The 21,702-nt window shown below is 45.8% G+C and overlaps 1 protein-coding gene across 1 annotated transcript; it reads right to left on the reverse strand.

The window, feature by feature from the left end:
• Positions 1-1,577: 1,577 nt before the first annotated feature.
• On the reverse strand, positions 1,578-21,308 carry tle3a (TLE family member 3, transcriptional corepressor a). The gene is made up of 22 exons (XM_078282850.1): positions 20,921-21,308; positions 20,248-20,440; positions 19,578-19,678; positions 19,284-19,347; positions 17,815-17,859; positions 13,520-13,582; positions 13,125-13,229; positions 11,362-11,388; positions 9,139-9,343; positions 8,699-8,706; positions 6,989-7,111; positions 6,838-6,888; positions 6,578-6,730; positions 5,979-6,111; positions 5,711-5,886; positions 5,333-5,406; positions 4,989-5,238; positions 4,108-4,355; positions 3,837-3,984; positions 3,595-3,745; positions 3,274-3,350; positions 1,578-2,964 (listed from the first exon to the last, which is right to left on the reverse strand). Exons 2-22 carry the CDS (start codon positions 20,269-20,271, stop codon positions 2,857-2,859), a joined length of 2,334 nt encoding a protein of 777 aa, XP_078138976.1. The 5' UTR covers positions 20,272-20,440; positions 20,921-21,308; the 3' UTR covers positions 1,578-2,856.
• Between the last annotated feature and the right edge of the window lie 394 nt (positions 21,309-21,702).

A 21,702-nucleotide genomic window follows, 5' to 3' on the forward strand; every position in this document is an offset into this window, starting at 1 on the left:
CAAATGCTGTAATCACTAGGCACTGGGGGCTTTCACATCCATTGCAGATAAAACCCAGGACTGGCAATACTCAGGTGATTAGGGGATTATTATTCTGCATTTCAGCACGGTGCCAGTCCCTTGCTGTTGAAAAAACCCTGATTCTCCATTTGATGGATGGGGGGGTGGAAAACAGTACGCCAGCCAAAAGAACCAGCCAGAATTCTGGTGGACTGTGATCAATGCCTGGCAGCTAAAACTAGAAAACCCATTCACACAGGGGCTTGCATGTGCATGCCCACATACTGGCATTACAGACCCCCCTCGATTTGCTGTAGTGTCTCTGAGTCTGGGCTCAAACAATCCGAGCAGAATTAGAGAACGGGCTATGTTCTTACATTTAGAGCTGCTGTAAAACACTTAGGCCACTCTTGTTCCTTATACTGCACTGTAGCTGTCCCCTAAATAGAGCAGGGCAGCATAGGCTTTCACATGAGAACCTGCTGAGAGCCCTCCATTGAGAGGTAGATCAGCGGAAGGCGAGACAATGACCCCCTCAGTGTCCAGCAATAGGCCCTCAGAGGTACAACCTTTCATCTCCATATATTCCACTGTTTGATTAAGTGAGGAAGAAAATTCTACTTGAGCAAGGAGCTCGAGCTACAAATGCCCACAGGAAGTACACACTTCAGGGATGTGGGAAAAGAAAGACTATAGCCTGTAACAAATGAGCCCGTGAGAGCAGAGCATGGCGGCTGGCTCCATGCTGAAAGCATCCGGCCCTGCTTTTATAATCTAACAACAACATCTCTGAAGAGGCAGCCATATGAGGGGCTCACAGCTTCAGGGACGGAGCCCTTGAGTGGAGGGACTGGGCCATTCACCTCATCCCGCCCAAAAGTACTCAACTACCAAAAGACCACTCAAGAGAACTCGAGAGCAGTGTTTGCGTCATATTTCTCAAGTGGCACTGCATAAAAACTCACCCTTATTGTATCACTCTGAGAAAGGATTGTGTGTAATTTCAGTGCTACCATCGAACACGGATACAGCCATATAACGGCGGGAGATGACAGTAACCATAGTCAGCTACAGCACACTGTGACATTGAAAGCTGAACCAAGTTCATATCTCAAATATTAATGCAAGCTCAGTAATTTCTGAGTTAAAGCCATTGCTAGACGTCTCTTGCAGCCTCTCTAACAGGACCCAGAATGTCTTCCTCTCATGTCCGCGGCCCTCCTGGGACAGTTGTCAACTCCTATCTGGATGCATTTGCTGCCATTTACTGATGTACTTCCATTTGCTGTCAAGGAGTGCCAGTGAAAGTGAAGTCTGTATGTAGACGCAGAGCGGAGCAAGGCAGAGCTGTCCCAGGAAGCATAGAGGGCACTGAAGAATTAGAGGACAAGTTTCTGGGTTTCAAGAGAGAAAAGTAGAGCCTCACTCAACAGCAACTGCTTTAGCCGCTTCACACACACCCCATCCCACTACTGACTGCAGGAGAAGGGAATCTATAAATCCAGGGCCAACTTTTGGCCTTTTAAAACATGCATTGGTGTAGTAGTGCACCAGCACTATAGAAATTCAGTCAAAGATGATTTTTATATAAAAACAGTTTATTGATTTATCAACAACTGTCAACTGTACAATCCTTAGTGATGATGACAAGTGTTTGCTACATGGTCTGAAGTGTGTTTGAGCGGAGACCATTCCTGTCTATGAGAGGAGATTGTAGTGGGATATTATGAAGTACTGAAGAAAGTAAACAGAGCATACCCAAAATCTCAAATGTGGTCACGGCTTTCTCTGCCACCTTTATGCGTAATTGTGTAAGCCTTGCATATCAGTCAGAGAGTCAAAAGAGAAGGGCAATTATTAACTCTTACAGACTGATGACTAAAGGTGAAACTTTGTTGAGTGGAGCAACGAAGATTCATACAATACTCAAGAGTCAACAGGCTGAACTGAAGTCCCATCTGCTTCTCCATAAAGCCTGCCAGTCCTCCACATGGTAATCCATTTTAATGTCATTAAAAGCAGCCAATGTTCTGGGAGAAGTCCTCTTTCAAAGTTGATTTTTAAGTTAACCAGGGCCAAAGGGTAGAAGTGACTGGAAACCATGATTTCCTCCTTCTTCCAGTCTGAAAAAAGGACATTCCCAGAATTCTCCACTGCTAAAATCCAAGGGACAAATGTCTGTGTTCTGTGTTATAGCAAATAGCACAGAAAAAAAGACCGTTGTCAGGGAGAAAAAAAATCCAAATTAGATTTCCGAAAAGGTCATCCTGGACAACGAACATGAAAAAAGGCAGAGGAGGGAAAAAACTGAAATAGAATATCCTCTTACAAAGTCCTAATCTAATTTCCATCCCCAGAGGGGACAGAAAATCAAGGAGAGAACAAGAAAGAACCATCACAAGCGTAACTGGACACCAAAATATAAATCTATAAAAGGCCTTTTATTACTCCATTATGTACACTTTTCACAGGACCTCCAGGGAGAAGCTCCAGAGCGAAGCGCCGCTTCTAGTTGTGTCACGGAACCTTATCTCCACATTAAAAAAGACGAATAAAAAAAGAAATATCCAACAAACAAAAACAGCAAGACATTATTTTCTTCTCTAGTGCCTTGGGAACTGCACTCGCTGTACAAGTGTTAGTTGTATGAGTGAGGGAGGGCAGAGCCAAAGGACACAGCATCCAGAGCCACAACAGCACCAAGTCTATTACAGTCTGGCACTGCCCAGCCAAGCCTCCTGCCCATCCACCCAGGGGCTGCAGGCAACATCCATGCTGTCTGTGTGAGGGAGGGTAGATGGAGGAAGAGTCCACTGTTCCTGAGCACGAGCATGCTCCGACTCAAAGCAGTCCGTTCTAGTAGATCACTTCATATACAGTGGCCTTCTTGTCACCAGAGCCTGTCACAATGTACTTGTCGTCTGCCGAGATGTCGCAGCTCAGGACAGATGAGGATTCCTTGGACTGTTTGGAGACAAACAGATGTCATGTATCAGATAAAAACATTTTATTCTTGGAGGCAGTAAACATGCTTAACTACATCTGAAGTTAAGTGGAGGAGAACAGCTGACTACAGGGCAAGATTAGATTCCAATGACATCAAGTTCTGGCCTGATGCCCCTCAAAAAGACTTCTTTGTCAGGTCAATATTTCAGGTTCAGTTTTCACTGATAGGAGAGTCCTGTCAGACAGCGGTCGCTGTGCCCTTCCTCCCAGAGACTAACTGTGCATACTTTTGGACTGGCTGCAGACAGAGTGTATTGATCTGCATACCTGGAATATGCTGGCGCCATAAGGAGTCCTCCAAGCATTCAACAGATTGTCCTTCCCAGTGCTTACGAACCATTTACCTGCAGAGAAAAGAACAGTGCAATCAGGCCTCGTCGGACACAGAGGGGATGGAAATAAGACCTCCAACTGAACAGTCACCACTTTTGTGACCTTGAGAACACACAGAACAGGCATTCAGGCCATAAAGAGGGCACTGCAGTTTTGCCACTAAATCAACTATAATCGGCTAAGGTCCCCTTGCTAGGAAGTAAAGTCAGCATTCTCTCTATTTCTGTGTGTGTGTGTATGTGTGTGTGTTCATACCACAGTAGGCGAACTTGAGGGAGAGGACGCAGCTCTCATGCAGGTGGAGCTGATACTTGTCGGGCTTTGTGTGGTGCAGCACCTCCACATTGCTGCTCTCCATGCCGACTGCCAGCCACTCACCGGTCGGACAGTAGCCCAGAGAGAAGATCTGTAAACGGGACACACCAGGTATTACTGAATGTGGGCCCAATTCTGTCTGTCTGTTATCCATCCATCCATACTATGTTACAGGGTTGTACCTGCGAAGTGAAGTCGTGCTGCTGCAGCTGTCGGCCCTCCCTCAGGTCCCAGGAGCGGACCGTGTTGTCAAGACCGCCTGTCCACAGCTTAGTGCCGTCATGGGATATGTCAATGCAGCTAGCACCATCTGTGTGACCCTGGAACTGCCTACAATCAAAGTTACAAAAAGCAGACATTTACCAACAAATATTCTTTATAAAATGAGTTAAACAATAACACTCCTGTCGTGGGACCGCAGGCCACACGGTGTGAAGAAGCGTCTCTTCCCACCTAACGAGAGTCTGGTTGTGGAGGTCCCAGACGGCAATGTTTCCATCACTGCAGCAGGAGAAGCAGACTTTGGCGTCAGGGCTGATGGCCAAGGCGTAGCATGCCGGGGCCGAGGAGGTGAGCTCAGCCTTGATGCGGGGCGTCTGAGAGGCCAGGTCCCAGATGGTCAATGTGCTGGCCTCGCCTCCAACAATCAATGTACGGCCGTCAGGCAGCAGCTTACAGGAGCGGATGTAGTTATCCCTGTTCTGTTGCACAGAGGACAGAGCGAATCAATACTCACATGTTCAGGGCCGTGGAGCTACAAAGGGATTGTGGAGCAAGTCATTGGGAAAGTGGACCGAAATCCTGCCATCACAATAAGCCAATCTCAGAGTGTTTTCAAACCAAAAGTACTTTCCTTCTAGTGTAAAGAAACATGGAGCAACAGCATCAGCTGCGTTTGTGGTCCTCATGTATAACAAAGGATTATCCCCCGGTTTACGGAATGAGATTCTGAATAAAAAATGTATACCACTTAATTTCTCAGTTTTACAATTCAGTTTGTAAAAACAGGCGATTCTGCTGACACTCTTACAAATTAAACAACCTTAAACCTTTTCTATTCCCACTTTTCTGTGAAATTAGACTCTGGTGTTTAACCCACAATGCACAGTGATTCTTATAGTTGGGCTGGATCCTGGCCAGATCACAGGGATGCACCAACACCCAACAAACAATTGGTCCACATCCGAGTGCGACTGCCATGTTCTCATGTTCCCAAACAAACGGAGCAAAGAGGGAAACCACTCCAGGGTTCGAAACAACTGCACTAAATGCACAAGGTGTAAAAATGCCCTAAGCTGTTGACGAGTGAAAGGTGAATCGGCGCTGGTCCTCACCAAACAGTCCAGCTGGGACACGGGGCTCTTGCTGCCGGGTTGGCTGATGTCCCAGATTTTGACACAGCCTTTGCCACCAGTGTAGACGTGGCGTGTGGGGTTGCTGATGGTAACAGCACACACCACCTCGCCGTGGCTCAGCGTGTTGATCTGACGGGCGTGGCGTGGAATACCAGGGCCGATCAGAGCATCAGGAGGGAAGGGCACAGGCTGCATCTGGCCGTCTGCACTGACATGGAAGGAGTACGCTCTGAAACAAAAGACAGAGCCATGTTAGTATTTCAGATTACTGCTGTTTTTATAGTGTTCCACTACGACACGCCGAGTCTCGGTGAGATACTTACGGTTTGCCACCAGAGATGGATGTGAGGCTGGCTGGAAGGCCCGGAGCTCTCATGTGGGTGTGAGGATCAAACCCCTGAAAGATGACAAGATGAAAAGCTTTGAATAACAGACTTGTTATTGACCAGTGATCACAGCCAAACACTCACTGTTAGGAATGGGATGAAATTCAATATATAGCAATACAAAAATGTGACAATATGTATCATCAGGCAGAAAAATGAATTGCGATATTAGCTACATTTTATTCTGCTGTAGTAATCACAAATGAGATGGCTTGCCCATCACAATTCACAAGCTCTCCATTGAAATTATATTATTTGCACTTTGTAATGACATTTTTAAATTGTTGTTTACATTCTAGTAAGCCTAGACATTACCATGGGGGAGCGTCCATAGGCTGCAGCTGCTGCAACGCTCATCTGAGGGGAGATGTGCAGACCAGCATACACACCAGGACTAGTCAGGCCTCCATTCATTTCATGATGGCCCATCATGGCAAAGGGAGTAGGGTAGGAGCCTGCGATGGACAGAGGGGTACGCAAAGCTGGGGCTGCTGCAGACAGGAAGAAGAAAAGGATATCAGTATGTAACACACTAGAACCTCTTGGTTTCTAGAGAAGGTCTGAACAAGAGAGTGCTACTAACCGAGAGCCTCCATGCCTGGTGGTTTGCCCAGGATGGGCCTGAGCCCGGGGGTGGAGCTGGTGCCAGGGGTGGGGGCATCGTTGCGGGGGGTGGGGGTGTTGGACTTGAGGCCAGGCGTGGAGGATTTGTCATTCTGTCGAGGGAAAGAGAGAGCAAGCACAGTCACAATCCCGAAACCAGGCACTGTGCAGACTGACAATTTGAGAGCAAACTGAACTTAATCCAATCTAATTCTGACAACCCCCATAGTCCTGCAGAGCTATAAACTGCTATTTATTCCAAAACCTATTACAGCCACAATGGAGATGGAGCCGTTTTTATCCCCTTACTGCTTTGGCTTTAATCTTTTAGTGAGGCAGAGGGGAAAAAAATCCTGGAATAGTTAAATACATTGAGCTATTAACAGAGAAGACCTGACTGATCCTGATGCAGGACAACATTATCCCTGACATTTAGTCATGCACTTAAAGCACCGACAGCCATTCCTAATCCATTGCAGAAACGTCCTAGATTTATTTGCACATATCCCTTTGCTCTCTGCAATTCTCATTTAAACTCCTTTCTGTCCCAGTTTGTTCATAACTCTCCTGGCGTCTTACATGACTGAGCTCCTTGGCCTTGGAGGATGGGGTGCTTCCGGACGACGCCACCGACGCAGGACTGTTGGGTGTGTCCTTCTTTGGGGGGCGGGGCTTGTCAATGCCATTTTCAGGTGGCGAGTGGGCTGGGCTTGCCCGTGGGGTGGCAGGGTCCTAGAGAAACATGGCAAATAGATTTTATGACATTAGTGCACTGTAATGTAACTTCATCACGGTAGATGTCAATATGCCATTTACATCTACATGCTGGCTGCGCTCACCTCATTAGACACATCTACCACCAGGTCGTCACTTTTCTCTCCGTCACTGTCCTGTAAATACAATTGGAAAATAGTCAACTTAATAGACCTCTTATTAATGAATCATTACCTCGTCCAGAGTCTCTAACCACAGGAGGGCATAGTGACTTACATATCTGCTCATGCTGTCCTTCTCCTCCACTTTGCGTTTCTTGGAGTCTAAACTGTAGTCAGAGGAGCTGCGGTGTTTCTCGCTGGCTGTGCGTAAGCTTTCTGATGGGGATATAGAGTTATTCTGCAAAGGAAAAACCAAACATAGGCTTTATTACCATTTCTTCATTCATTCAACAGAGGAGTGAATCATTCATGCATTGCAAGTTCACAGAGAGCACACTGTGCCAATCCAAACACTAAAAATGCCTCATTCACACGACTATGGATGCCACAGACTCTTAAAATGCAGCTGTAGGCCAGTTCCAAACAGTACCCTGACACCAGCCAAGCCCCATCTCACACACAAGCCTGTCCCTGGCCACACAACAGAATGGGCCGTTATCTGAACTGAAAGGGGGAGGGCTTGTTTTCTAAGCTGGGCTCCCTCCTCCTCATAACTGGACAACAAACAGCCTCACAGGGACATGAGCAGTGTGTTGTGGCTGAACAGAGGCCCTTTTCTCTGGAGTCAGTCAGGCTAAGCGTGAGAGAGAGAGGGGGAGAGAGAGACACACACATACACACAGGGAGAGACGAGAGGGGGATGGAGAGAGAGAGAGAGAGAGAGAGAGAGAGAGACAGAGACACAGACAGAGAAAGAGAGAGAGAGTGTCTGTGTTGTGGGCATTGATTGCCACGGCGCGCTTGGGCACCATGTCAGTTCAGGCTTTGAGCGCCGAGATAAAGAAAGAGGAATCTATATCCTGCCAGTGGGCACGGCAGCGTGGGACTGACTGGTGCTTCTTCACGGAGGCTGCCCACACAGGCTGGGACAGCTCACTCCAAACGCCAACAGAATGGGAGGAACTAGGCAGGTGTCCAGCGGGCTTTCACAGGAGTTTGCCATTTGCCTGTAAACTGCCAAGTTTTCCTGATTCCCTCTGTCCCTTCCTCTGAGGACCAAAGCAACAACATGGACTAAGTCAACGGCAGCCCAGAGAAGTGAACAATGGCCGATGGACTAGCAGTCTGGGCAAAGGGCCACTGTCTGCATAATGGCTGACCTTTAAAGAGATGCTTAGCGTGACTCATTAACCAAAGTCACCACTCTGCTATCAGATGACCTGGGACAAGAGCACAGCAACAAAACAGGCCCGCTAATCGCCCCAGGAGTTCCATTTCTTCAGACATGACTGCACCCATTCAGCTGGCCCAGCCTACAGAAACACAATCTCACAGGCCCATCACAAGCCATCAGAGATCGCAGCCATTCAAATAAAATGCTTTAGCAGGTCCAGCCAGACAGGGTGGAGAAAAAGAATAGAAAACAATTCTGCATTTGTGTTCATAAATATTCATCACAAGCAAAGGAGGAGAAAGAGTGAGCTGGTAAACAAGGGAGACAGTAGAAGGGATCAAATAAATCCTTTAAGAAGGGGAAGTCCAAGTCTTTCTTTAATTGTGATGAAATTACAAGGCTTCTAATCTCTCCAGCGTGATACGAGTCATTTCCCTTCTGGATTAAATGCACAGGGCTTATATTACAAACCTCATTTCCCATTAATCATTTTATTGAAAGCAGATTATAGCAGTGCATGAGTGCAGCCTTAGCATGCGGTTAGCAACAATTTTTACTTGACATTTCCAGAGACAAATTGGAAATGTGATGGGTTATGAAACCAACAAGGCCTCTCGTGCAACGAAAACAATTGAGGGTTTGGACACTCACCGTGTTCTCTGTATCGCAGGAATCATGATGGGCGGCCGAGGTGATGATGATAAACCAAGTGGAGCAAAGAGAAAAACAAGTCAGTTAGCTTATCATAACAGATGCTGGTGGCAGAAAGTGAGAGATTCAACTGGAGGGCACAAGGCCCCTCTTATCACCGTTTGTTGGAGCTGTTGAATAGCTTATGCAGTCATGGGCTGGGAATGTACCAGCTCATTACCCAGACAGAATGTGAGCAGACAGGATGTGCTCCTCACCTAAGGGCCTGAGGACTCTGCTCTAAAGAGTCAGAATCACTCTGCACTATATTAGCATTTCCCTGTTTTACATCTATTCACTTGTGTTCAAATTAAGATCACACACATTCAATTCCTCCAAATAAACGGGTTAAGCGGCCCATACCCGTTTGGTCACCAGGATGCCTGAGCTAAAGCGCTCACCTCTGTGCTCGAGATCATGGTGGTTCTTCTCGTCCTTCACTGGGAGATGGGCCTGGCTGCCCAGGGCGCCCAGTGCCAGCAGGCCAGAGCCAGAGCCCGTCACTGGGGGGATGCCAGGGGGCTGCAGGCCTGAGGGGTGGGGCGGCAGCTGGACAGGAGGCCCGTGAGCAGCATGGGAGAGGTGCTGTGCCTGGAGCTGCTGCTGCTGTAGGTAGACAGGGAGATAGACAGACAGACAACAAGTGGGTCAGAGGGAAAAGGCAAAGAGACGCCACACACTAAACACGAGCCTGATCAGTTAAACCCCAGATATTAGCACATTCACACATCTATTACTGTCAGGATCAGAGAGCAATCCCTGTCAGTGCTATTTCCATACCAGACCAGGGTGGCATAAGCCCCAGATCTGTGCCGAGGAAAGTAGAAGTTATGACTAACGATCAACTGCTCAACACGTCTAATGCATGAGACACGGGGATCGAAACACTCAATCACACAGCGGAGTTAGTACACTACACACTGGGGTGAACACTGAACAATAGGAATATATATCATACTATATTAATGACAAACAACAAAGCAAAGTTTGATCCAACCATGCAGCTTAATACAGAGGAATCATTCGACATAGCGTAAACTAGCACATTTCATACTGCAGCACCACAACACTCCTAAGCCATCAGTGAGTTGGGCAATCCTCTTAAGGGAGCGTCCCAAAGCTGGTGTAGGAATCTGTCAGCCTGTGGGCTAAACAACTACCTGCTTTTTTAAACACTTCAAAAACACAACCTGCCTCCATTTACTCCTCACATATTCACATTCCTGGATTAACAGAACATGAATCATTTGCACACCCAAACTTTAAGAGACCGAGGGAACAGCAAGTGCCAGAAGCTGGCTCTTTCTCTCCGTGTGTGTGTGTGTGTGTGTGTGCCTGGAAGGCTGCTCCAGGAGCCAGGACCAGGGGTCCCATGCTGGCACTCAGTCAACCCTCCAATATTCACCATCAATATTTGAAAGGCACAGGGAAATGGATGGGAGTTAAAAGGCACTCAGCATGGAAGTAAGCAGTTTAAAGCAAGGTTAAATAATACTTAGCTGAGACACCAATAAAAACATCAGCAATTTATTACCCGTCTACGAGCCAGCTGAATAATTCAGCGGCTGTTATGGCATGCACCTCCTCGCTTTTACAAGACTGACTTCAATCAGTGACCATTTATGGTTATTTCCAAAATATTAGGTACTTTGTAATGTCTGAGGAGGTGGTACAGCACAATACTATGTGACGCATCTGCCTAACACATGGAGAATAGTTAAAAATACATTGATTCAGTAGGAACTGCCCCCACATTCAGTTTTAGCAGACGACAGGGATATTCAGCAGGTCTTATGAGGGCACATACTACCACAATATTTCCATAAAAATCCTATCTGGAGGGGCATTTTAATTGCTTCTCGCCTTCTACATTATCTGCCCAGCAGGTGGAGTGGACTAGATTGGAGAATGGTGGAGTAGTATATCGCTGGGGATTTGAACTTGCAACCTTGCCCTCTACTCCATAGGGCAGTTGTCAATCCAATTATAAAATGTGCCTAAAAGAGACAGATAGGGAGGAGAGAGAGAGAGGGAGGAGAGAGAGAGAGAGAGAGAGAGAGAGAGAGAGAGAGAGAGAGAGAGAGAGGGAGATAGAGAAAGAGGGGGAGGAATAGTGAGAGAGAGAGAGAGAGAGCGAGAGAGAGAGAGAGAGAGAGAGAGAGAGAGAGTTATAATATTATGTCCATGAGGGAAATTAAGGAGCCAGTTCATTGGCAGGGGAGAGCCATCCTTGCTCATTGTGTTTAATGAGGCACTGATGGGTAATATGCATGGCTGATCAGCCAGAGCCCTCATTAGAGGGCCATAAATGAAGACAATAATAAATAAAGAAAGGAGGCTGGCCTATTCCCTCTAATTTAATATTCCGAGATAAAGACCTACTCTTTGGCCTCTTTTTCTCAGAGTGAGTATAGCTACAGAAAAAAAAACCTCACAGGCAAAATTGAGCAAATCTATTACAGTCTCTTGTGTACTAACTAAACTAACTATAGTGAAACACATAGCACTCGGGCAGGACTAATGTCATGCAACATGCACAAGCCCTCAAGCCCCTTCTCTGTGTGCACACACCAAGTCCATTAACTCCAGCATGGCACATACAGATATCTCTGGATGCCACTGACCATGAGAGCTGGGTAGGCAGCTTGCTGCTGCTGGGAAGAAGGAGGACAGAGACTGGTCAGGGTGACTTCCCACACACTACATGATGATATACTATAATCAATGGTGTTAGGAAAAGAATAAAAAAAATGTATTTATCTTTAACCCATTGTTTAACATCCCATTTAAACAAGCAGTGAACACGTTAAGGCTTCATCTAGGTGGCCTCTCACTGGGGGAAACGTGGGCTTAGCTGAACTGCTTCTTGGCTGACTTCAATATTGTGTGTTTTCTAATCAAACGGGTACCGCCACCAGTCAGCAGGATCATCTCAACACTAGCAGCTGCCCTAGTTGCATCCTATTAATGGCCCTCAGCCCCATCAATAAGGCATGCAGCTGGCTCCTGGATGCTGCCTGTCTGCCTGCTTGCCTGGCACGCTCTTTCACCCCACCTTGCTTTACAATATGCATGAGGACTTTGGCATGCCTACAGAGCTTCTCCTCAATGAATAACTAATGGAAAGGTATTCGTAAAACATAGCTACATTTCCCCCTCCACTGACATGTGCAACCAGGATGACTTGGGTATGAGAGGAGGCCTGACTGTTTCATATAACAGGCAAAGTGCCAAACTAGACCATATATGCAAATCATGAATGGGCAACTCCAATATTTAGATTTGTACTCCTATTCCTTCTGAAAGATAGACAATGACCAGCAGATAGCAAGAGTGAACTTGTCACCGCTATTCCAATTCCACACGTACAGCAATATTCCAGTATTATGTCATTTCAAATATCAACATTATATGATCAGGAACCACAACCCAAACTGCTTTTCTTAAGAACAACTGTAGGTCTAGTCTGTTTTGGCAAAAGTGTAATAAAGCATCTGCTTCAGTCCGGCAGATAAAAAACAAATAGCTCTCCATCACCTCAAGACACCTACTCAGACAAATTCCAGGGAGCAATTATCCTGGAATGAAAGGTCACCAAGGGGGCATTAATTGAATTCCAATATGTGCCTCCAGTCATCAAGTCAGCCATTCAGGCCGGCCTCTTGTGCATGCTAAAGACCCTGCAAAGATGCAACTCCAGTAATAAGATCACTGATAGCATGGGGTTTGTATTGGGGGTGAAACTAATCAGTTCTCTAGTAGGAGGACAGGGTGGATGCAGCTGATCAATGAGGAGCAGATGGCATGTTGAAGCTGTGATGAAGACCATACATTAGTGCCCTGTGCTGTGCAAAGCAGACTGCAGACCTGAGCTGTGATGGCTGACTGCTGTGTGTACTGTCTCAGCTAGCTAGCAGCGCTGGCTGTGTTCTGCTCACCCTCTGCCTTTTAATTCCCTCAGCTATCCAGGTCAGCAGTGAGGGATGAGGCTCCTCGTTAAAACCTTAGCCAATTAAAGCAATACAGGCTGCGAAGGGGATCTCAAGAGCTCCCAGGCTCGCATTTATAAACACACAACAAGGCAGTGAAGATACCACCGAGACCAAAGCTGGAACAACAGACCAGCTCTCAAGTGCTACACTCATTGTGTATATAGTTTGGATTCATTGCTCAAAAATAAAGCATTAGATTGGAACAAAATGAGATTTAGAAAATGTATGAAAGAATCAATGGGAGAGGCAAATCTGCACTTTAACTTTAGTGGGGGGTTTATCCCATTCTATTCACTGTTCACATGCAACAGGATTGTTTATAACTAGTGATCATCTCATGTGCAGGTTTGCCCCTAACCAAGGTCAAATAAAGGAATAAAAGGGGGTATACACACGGTGAGAGGCAGATTGGGAAGTCCACGTACCCCGATGATGGCATTCAGCTCGGTCATAGTCACCTGCTTAGCCCGCTCAACTGCCTGAGCAACCTGCTGTTGGTGCTGTGGGAAGACATTTACAAAAGGAGATGCTTAATGGGACATGCCAACATCTATCACACACCCACACTCATTTAACTGTAAATTTCACGCTTAATATTCACAGCACTACTGCAGTTTTAAAAAAAGGGGGGCAAATGTCAAACACAATTATTCAAAACTGCCTAACCTTAAAATTTTGAAGCAGTATCTTTAGAATACAGGCCTCTTGACAAAATAAGCACCATAACAACAACTGACTGTTCTTTGGTACTAAAATGTGACACTGTATGGTGGGCGCATTCAAAACTCACCTCTTGTGACAGGAAAGGCATAATTTGAGCTAAAATTGCGTTGAGCCGTTTGGCAATCTCCGTCTGGAAAACAAAAGAGGAGCAAATGAGATGGTAAAGTATGAAACAGACAGTGACTTCATATAACCCCCCTTTAATGTTTACACCGATTAAGTCAATTACTGCGGCAATCAGAACTGCTTGACTCAACATCCTCTAAACAGCATGATATTGACATTTGAAATATTTAAAACATTAGGAGAGCCCAGGGGGATGGAGCACAGCTGTGCTGAGAGTGCACTCCACACTAAACGGATATGAGCAGGCAGAGTGCTGCTGTGTTGAGAGGATCCTCTCTCACTCTGCCCTCATCTGCGACTCAACTGTCCTGCAGTTAACCTCAGTTAAACCACGTTGCCACACCCAGGAAGTCAGCCCCACTAACCAAACTTCCCTGTTTATTTACATATGACAATGTAGGCTAATTACATTATAGGTTATAGCTGAACATTGAACAAAGGGTACAGACCATAATGACCTCTTGGGCAACGCACTTCAAATCTATGATCAATACCATTAGAGGACAACTACCAGCCTGTAAATGTTGGAGTGCGGTCTTCTAAGGCCTGGTCTTTCAAAGTCTAGGCCATTTCTCATTGCAGTCAACTGCACCCCCAACACCCTCCTAGCCTCCCATCCATCCACTGAGCCCTGCCTCCATTCTTCTGCCTGTCTGCCCACTGCCATGGCAACGGCTGCAGCCCTATCTTGCTGGGATCATTATGCAAATGGCACCTCTGCTTGACCGTAACAGGCTTTAAAATCATATTACGTGCTTGGAGGCAGGTCATTAAATTGAATTTTCAGCCTGTCGATCAGATGAACATAGCAAATGAATGGTGGATAAAAAGAGCAGTGGGAGGAGGTGTGCGGGAGGGGTGTGATCCACTCCCCCCCTGTAAAAACATTGCACAGCCAGCCTGTCCTGCCTCCCTCGTCCAGGGATGGGAGACGAGACATCAGCAGCCTCTCAGGTTCAAGCTCTGCACTGGGAGCAGAAAAATAACAGTGCCAAAGCTACATCATCTATGGAATTTATGAGCTGCAGTTCAACCCAGGGCCACTGCGGAACACAAACACATCACAGGGATTTTCTCCGATTTTTCATTTGGAGCAGCACACACAATGTACTTTGCAGACCGCCAGCTTATTTATTACACATGGCAGAAATGCCAGGCAGTTTTGGCAGCCAGACATATTACCTCTGGACAGAGCCAGGGAGATTGGAGAGTAATGTCCAACAGAACGAGCCCCGCTGACCCAAGCTGCTACAGCGATAGCCACTTTGCCGAGAAGGCCAGTGGGACAAAAAACAAGCTGAAGTTTAAATATCAGATGAAACAAACCAAAGCCTGGGATCAGAGGCAATAATCCGAAACACCTATATGGTAGCATGTGATACAGAAGGTACAGTAGTCATCTGGATAAGATTATTCATTACTTTCTGCAGACAAGAAAGACGCAGAACTCCAGTCTCCTGTGATAAACAAAAATCGTGACCTATAACCAACCAAGCAATTAAAGGGCTGGATAAAGGTTTTATGGGCATTAGTATTAATGCTATGTAGTAAGTGCTCTAGCAAGAGCTCAAGAAGGCCCTCAGAAATGGTTGAAAAGCTACAGAGCTTGTATAATCCATGTTTGTTGAGATAAGCCATGTCAATAGCAGTCGAACATTTGACAGGATTTGTGAAAAGGCCTTGAGCGCACAGTCCATTCCTCTGTAGCTTAGTGTCATGGTGACAGCTGGCTAAGAGAGGTCAGGAGGTGGCTGATCCAATGTGCCCTAAACAACTGGCTGCCTCTACACTCTCACAACACAACATGCAAATACATGGAAATAGGCATCAACTCAGCTGGCCAGTGCTGTCAAAATAGATACAGTGCAGGGCTGGGAGGATTTTTCATTCTGCTGGCAGATAAAAATGGGGCTGTTGTCGCTTTAAGCAGATGACAGCCTGGCCCTTGAGAGGCCAGCTTTGCGCTGCTGCTACACAATTACAGGTACTCGGACCTGTGTAGCACCACTTTAAGAGCACTCTCAGGCTGGCCTGTCAACGGCGTGCAGAAAGCTATTTGTCTGTTGCTATCAGCGATGGGAAAATGGAGTGAGACACTGATGAGCATTAAATACACAGGGAAAACAACTGGTGGCGCTGGTCACATGATCCATCCATAAACAATACTTGACTAGTCAGATTCAGAGAGCCTCCAATTTGTCCAAGATGACAGCATTCTCTGTCTCCTGCTTTCTCTAGCAACAAGACAATTAGGCGTATACTTCGCTATAGTCTCATCTAAGAAACAAGCTGACGTATGTTTCCACTAAATTGAGATGTTGCACAAAGCCTCAGAGCCTTTGTTAATGTGCAGCAAGTCCAGACCAAATTGTTAATTGACATCTGAATTTACCTGCATCGATCCGTTCTGACTAAGGCCGAGAGCCTGCCTAAATGGATGCATGCATCATTGCTATGATTTAACCTCATCAGCAGCTGTCAGGCACGTCTCTGATGCAAATGAAGACTGCAACCGTCAAACAATAAACACACTCTAACAAAAAACTTCTTAGAATAATAATACCATATCTTATAATATGATTACACTTCTGTTTGGATGTGTGGACGTGACACCCCTCCCCCTACCTCCAGCCCCTGCCCTGAAATTATTACACTGCAGCACTCCAGCAACCAGGCAAAGATGACTGATTGGGGATATGGGAGCAATGAGGGCTGGGACGACCAGCATTTCCCCAACCACTTTTCACCACACGCCTCTTTTGTAAGAACACTGCGGACTCAGTCTGCTGGCTGACCAAGTTTGTTTTGGCCCTGAGTATGGCAGATAGTTAGCTCCTTAGCAAATGATTCCCCGGCCATGGGATCTATGTCTGTGTTACAACAACAGGTAACAGCCAAAACTGGTTGGGCTTCACTAACACCTCAGCCCCACACCCGAGGAGCTCACGGAAACAAGCACTACAGCATGGTAATTATTGGCTGACATCACACAGCAGAAATTAGCTGTATGTTTCTACATACTGTTAGGCCTGATAGAGAGGATCAGACAGCACTACCACATCAGTCCATCTGAGCTGTGCTGGTGTGCATTCTGAAATCCGCATTATGTCTCCACACAGTAATGAAAAAGGCACAGTTAGAGGAATGGATTTCCTCACTACAAAATAAATCTCCTGGCAGGAAAATAATATGCCTATGTGCATCCAATAATCCGTCCCAACCCTGCCTGTTAACCACTCCCCATCTTCTCCTCCCCCCCCCGCCTGAGCCTTAAGCTGGGGGAGCGTGGGGGAGCTGCATGGACGGGGCCCACACTGTTTGCTCACAAACACGCCGTTCAGCAGGTTAGGGCCCCGCTGATGAATTATTCAAGCGCTTCCATCAGCTCTGTTGAGGTTCCTGATAAAAGTCAGGCGCTAAAATGGATCAGTCGATTAACCTGTTTACACAGAGCCGGCCTGTTGCCCCTCCCCCAGCTCTATTCTCCAACTCGCCTCCATCCTCCTGCTCCCATCCCCCTCCTCTCTCCTCTGGTTGGCGATAAGTGCCTGACAGAAGCTATCAGAGCAGCCCGCGCCCTGACAGACATGTGGCAGTGTGACACACAGCCTAGACACTGATGGATCACCCTACCACTCCAATCCGCCATGCCCCCAATGCTGTCATTAACCAAGCTAGGCTGCTGCCGGAGGACGGGACAGCCACACCGGTTTAAAAGCAGCATACGTGGGAATCTAAGGATTACCCATTCATACATCCTTTATCTCTTCAAGCATCCGTTCAATTGATCCTTGAAGCTTTATCAATGGAGATAGAATCTTTTAATGGTACTAAGAGCATAAACAGTGAGGAAAGGACTTTTAACCCCTCCTGTAATTAATGCCCGTCTTAAAAAAAGAAAAAAATACTGACCTATCAGCAATCCTCTCCCTTTAATCATTAAGTCAAAGGCCAGGCTTGCCAAAGTCTGCCTTTAATCTTATCAAAACACTTGGACAAATCCTGGCTTTACACCACCGGCAGATTCCAAAGAGAAGTTAGTCGTACACTGTATGTGTTGGTACGAGTGTGCGTGTGTATTGCCTACTTCCGTGTGCAGTAACCCCTTCTGTTTACAGCCTATTACCAACGGTCAGTTCAGTTCACAACCTATGAGTGGCTCCTCCTGGGTCTGACATCCCCCGACACTGTGGAAAAGCACTGGGCTGAATAAATAAGGAACATCATGGTGCCTACCTGTTTGTGCATCTCTATGTTCAGGCCATAGGACATCTCGTAATACTGAAAAGAAAACAAGAAGTTCATTGCAGTTAATTATTTCAACGACTTGAAATCAATCAGTCACCCATACAGTCAAGTTGCGCTAATACTTATGTATGTAATTACTTTTAAATTCTTATAGAAATGGCTATTCTTTTGCTTTTTGTTACATAATTATAATAATTTCCATTTAACTTGCATACTGATAATAGTTACACATCAATATTTGAATTGATCACTACACTAATTATGTCATCATCACAGGGCTTTGAGCAATCTGATTGATGCCTAAATGCAATGCAGCTTCCGCAGGCAAACATGATAGGCTAACATCAGACACAAAAGGAGTAGTAGGAGCAGTTGACAGTGAATAGCTACTCTGAGTCAATATCTTGTTGCCTGTAGTGTGGGCACCAGGAAGAAAGGGTTAGATTTATTGATCAACATCTTAAACCCTCAGATCTCCGGGATGTCTGTTTACTTAGCTTAACGCCATTGCTCAACACTCTTGATATTTCAAGCCAGGTCAGTCTGTCTGGCTGAAATGTAATCCATGGAGCCCACAAGTGGCAGCCAGGGCAGAAATGGCTTTCCAGTCAGCGTCTATTTGATGAGGCCAATGCATTATTCAGTCCATTAGCTTCTTCGAAAATTACTCTCAAACAAGAGAGCCATTCTGTCTGAGATCAGAGCCCCACAGCCGTGGCGTAACCTGACACCCAGTGCTGGCTGTGGGATACTTTCCTACATGTTTACCTAACCTCCTCCCTGTCAGGCTGACATGTTTTTTTCCTGTGAGAAGAATGTTTAACTTAAGCCTCAATGTATTGGTTTAAGTCATCCCCTGTGTGTTTACCTAGGATAACAGAATACACTGCCACAGAAGAACCTTTTGATTGCATCATGTCTGAACAAAATTCCTGTGTCACAGGCACACCTATGTTTTGCTAAAAGGTTGCTAAAATACAGGCTAATAATTTAGGTTTACAGTGAAACCAAGACCGCTTTCGTACAAACTAAACTGCAGCATGTTCCACATCCTCCATTTTGTTTGCAGTGGTGCATTTTCCCACACACTGCTCTGGCCCTCCTCCATCAGCTCACACCTAATTTATGGCCATGCATATGTCTGAGCGCGGTGTCTCCTAGGAGAATAATCAGATCAGCACACACAGAGGGCAACACTGCAGTCATTGACCCTTGGAGATCAGGGGCGCACTATAATAGAGCCTCAGCCCACTGCTGCCTGCCTGTCAGGAAGGTTCCTCTACAACAACCAACTACACCGAGCCCCTGGGGGCTTTCACAGGCCTGTACCTGACACTCACCCAGCCTAACCACCACACAGGTAAACACAATAGCCTGTCTCACTCCACCCCAACTAGATCTTCAACAAGCCTCGCAATTTGGAAGTATAATTGCTCCCTATTGTAACATAATCTTACCATGACATAGTGGCGCTGCATCTCGGTCTTCTCATTGGCCAGTTTGTCGTACTCCACCTTAAGACTAAAATAGAAGACAAGGTGTCAATTTTCAGGCGTCGCTATCCCTTCAATAAATCAGTCACTCTTAACCACATGAGTACAGTGTGCAGAGGATAAAAACTGCAGTCTTTGTTTTTTTCCCGCAGAAGTCAACAACCAAATATTAGCCTTAACCTACAACATTCAAGTGGGTTCAAAAGAGCGTAAATGTTGACATTAACATTCTTTGGTGATATAGTTTGTAATCATTACCTGTGATACTGGGCTTGCAGGAACTGAAATTCATCTTTAATCCTGTCACAAGACTCTGCTACAGTGAATTTGAAGCCAGGCTGGCCAGGCTGATGTGGAGCCTGAAAGAGGGTTGTAACATCAGATCAGTCGGTCAACAGTAGAAAGATTTTTTTTTTTTACTTTCTGCATTGTGCTCCATGCTGTTGAGGGGACCTCAATAGTTCACACATTAGACTACTTTCGAGGTGACATCTCCACTGCAGTAAGTGAGATATTATCAAAGCAAAGAGGTGGCTCTCCTTCACAGCTACAGAAGTAGCAATGCTAATAATACAACATGAATGGGCTCTCATACAGAAAATTAAATCCAATTTCAAAAGTGAATCAAAACCACCACCTATTCTTAATGTCCAGGCAAGTCATATGGTGCTATATGGATGAGTATGGTATGTTAACAAATGTCTAGGTATTCAAAACATCTGCATCCATGTGACACTAACTGTATAATATTTTGCTAAATGCATGGTATTATAACAAAATAGAAAATATAATTATATGAGTTACATTAATGATGCAAAACGCTTTGTAGAGCAGGTTCAGACTGATTCAACACTGTGACCATGTCACCACCTCAATGTTGTCAGAAATATATGTGAGCTATTGTAACTACAGAGGAAGCGCGTCTTACCGGATGTCGGCCTTGTGGATACATGTTGAAATGTATCCTTTGTTTATCTATCCAATAAACAGCTCCTTTGGCGAAATGGTTGAAATGTGTTCACGGGGACACCAGCCTCACAACAAGCGGACAAGATCACTGGTCAGGGGTGAGGGGGGGGGGACTCGTCAAAATCCTCTGATGAAAAATGACGCGGTTTAATCTATAGACAAAAAAACAATAGACTAGAGTACACGTTGTTTGTAAAGTAATATGTATAATACAGTAAAACTAGCAACAAATATCACAGTCAGTCATAGAAATTTAAAAAAGCAGCAGTAGTCCAGTGCTTCTGTATTTGATGACCTTATTCGGTCAGTGGTCACCGATATACAGTCGATACAAATCAAAATCCTCCATTCACCAGTCACAAACTGAGGCAAACACAACATAAAAATATATATATATATAATTTTGCATTAATTAAGATCTTTCCATCAAATTCGCTTTCTTTAAACTGATCTTCACTGATGTTCGTCAAATGACCAAGAACACCCTGTAGGACGTCCACAAGCAGGCCATAACAGCAGCTAGTCCCTGGCTTTCACCTACTGTTTGACTCCGCGGAAAGGGATGGAAGCGGTACGCTGTTGAGCGTACGCCTAAACTGAACAAGAAATCAATACCACTGATAAATACATACCCGTGCGTGTGTCCTAAACGTCGGACCGACTTTGTTTGGAAGAAAAACAGAGTATAATTCATGCGTTTAATCCTCCCTAATGTAACGTTACGGATGGTGAACGCAGATCTCGACAAGCATCCTCTCTCCGGAGCGCACCCAGCTAGCCTCGGCTTGATGACTAGAGAGCTAACTCGGCAGTTGGGGAGAAATTTGGTGCGGTCGGACTCGATTAAACTACTTTATTCTCAGCCGCGAACCTCCGAGGAATGTGCGCCTTTTGTGGCCGGGTAATCCCAAAAAAATATGTTTCCGAAATCTTTCTTCCGATTCGAAGAGGTTCGAGATTCTTTAAAAGCGTAACATGGTACTCTCCACAATCTCACATTTCCCCCGTTGTCCAGCTTACCCCCGTTGCCACACACAGGCAGTAGGGCTGAACTGCCGTGAAAGCGCCTATCTGTCCAATCGGATTACTCCGAAGGAATACGGCTACATCTGCCTATCGGAGAACGATGGCCCCCACGTGGGGTTCAATGATACATGACATCATCCCATGGATTTACAAGGCATCATCCGTCCCATGTACAACAACAGCACTGATGTGCCGACGATGATTTTCAAATCTGAGAGAGCCAACATTTATTTACATTCGCTTTTCATCGGGGTATTTGCTTTTTACCCAATATCTTATGAATTTAGGTGAGACTAATGTGATGGGATGGCAGTGTGCAACAAGCATTCTTCATTTTTTTTTAATCCCCATACGAGGAATCTGTGGAGCAGGTACCTTGTTTGTATTA

The sequence above is a fragment of the Centroberyx gerrardi genome, chromosome 4, assembly GCF_048128805.1.
Source record: "Centroberyx gerrardi isolate f3 chromosome 4, fCenGer3.hap1.cur.20231027, whole genome shotgun sequence".
Taxonomy (NCBI): Eukaryota; Metazoa; Chordata; class Actinopteri; order Beryciformes; family Berycidae; genus Centroberyx; species Centroberyx gerrardi.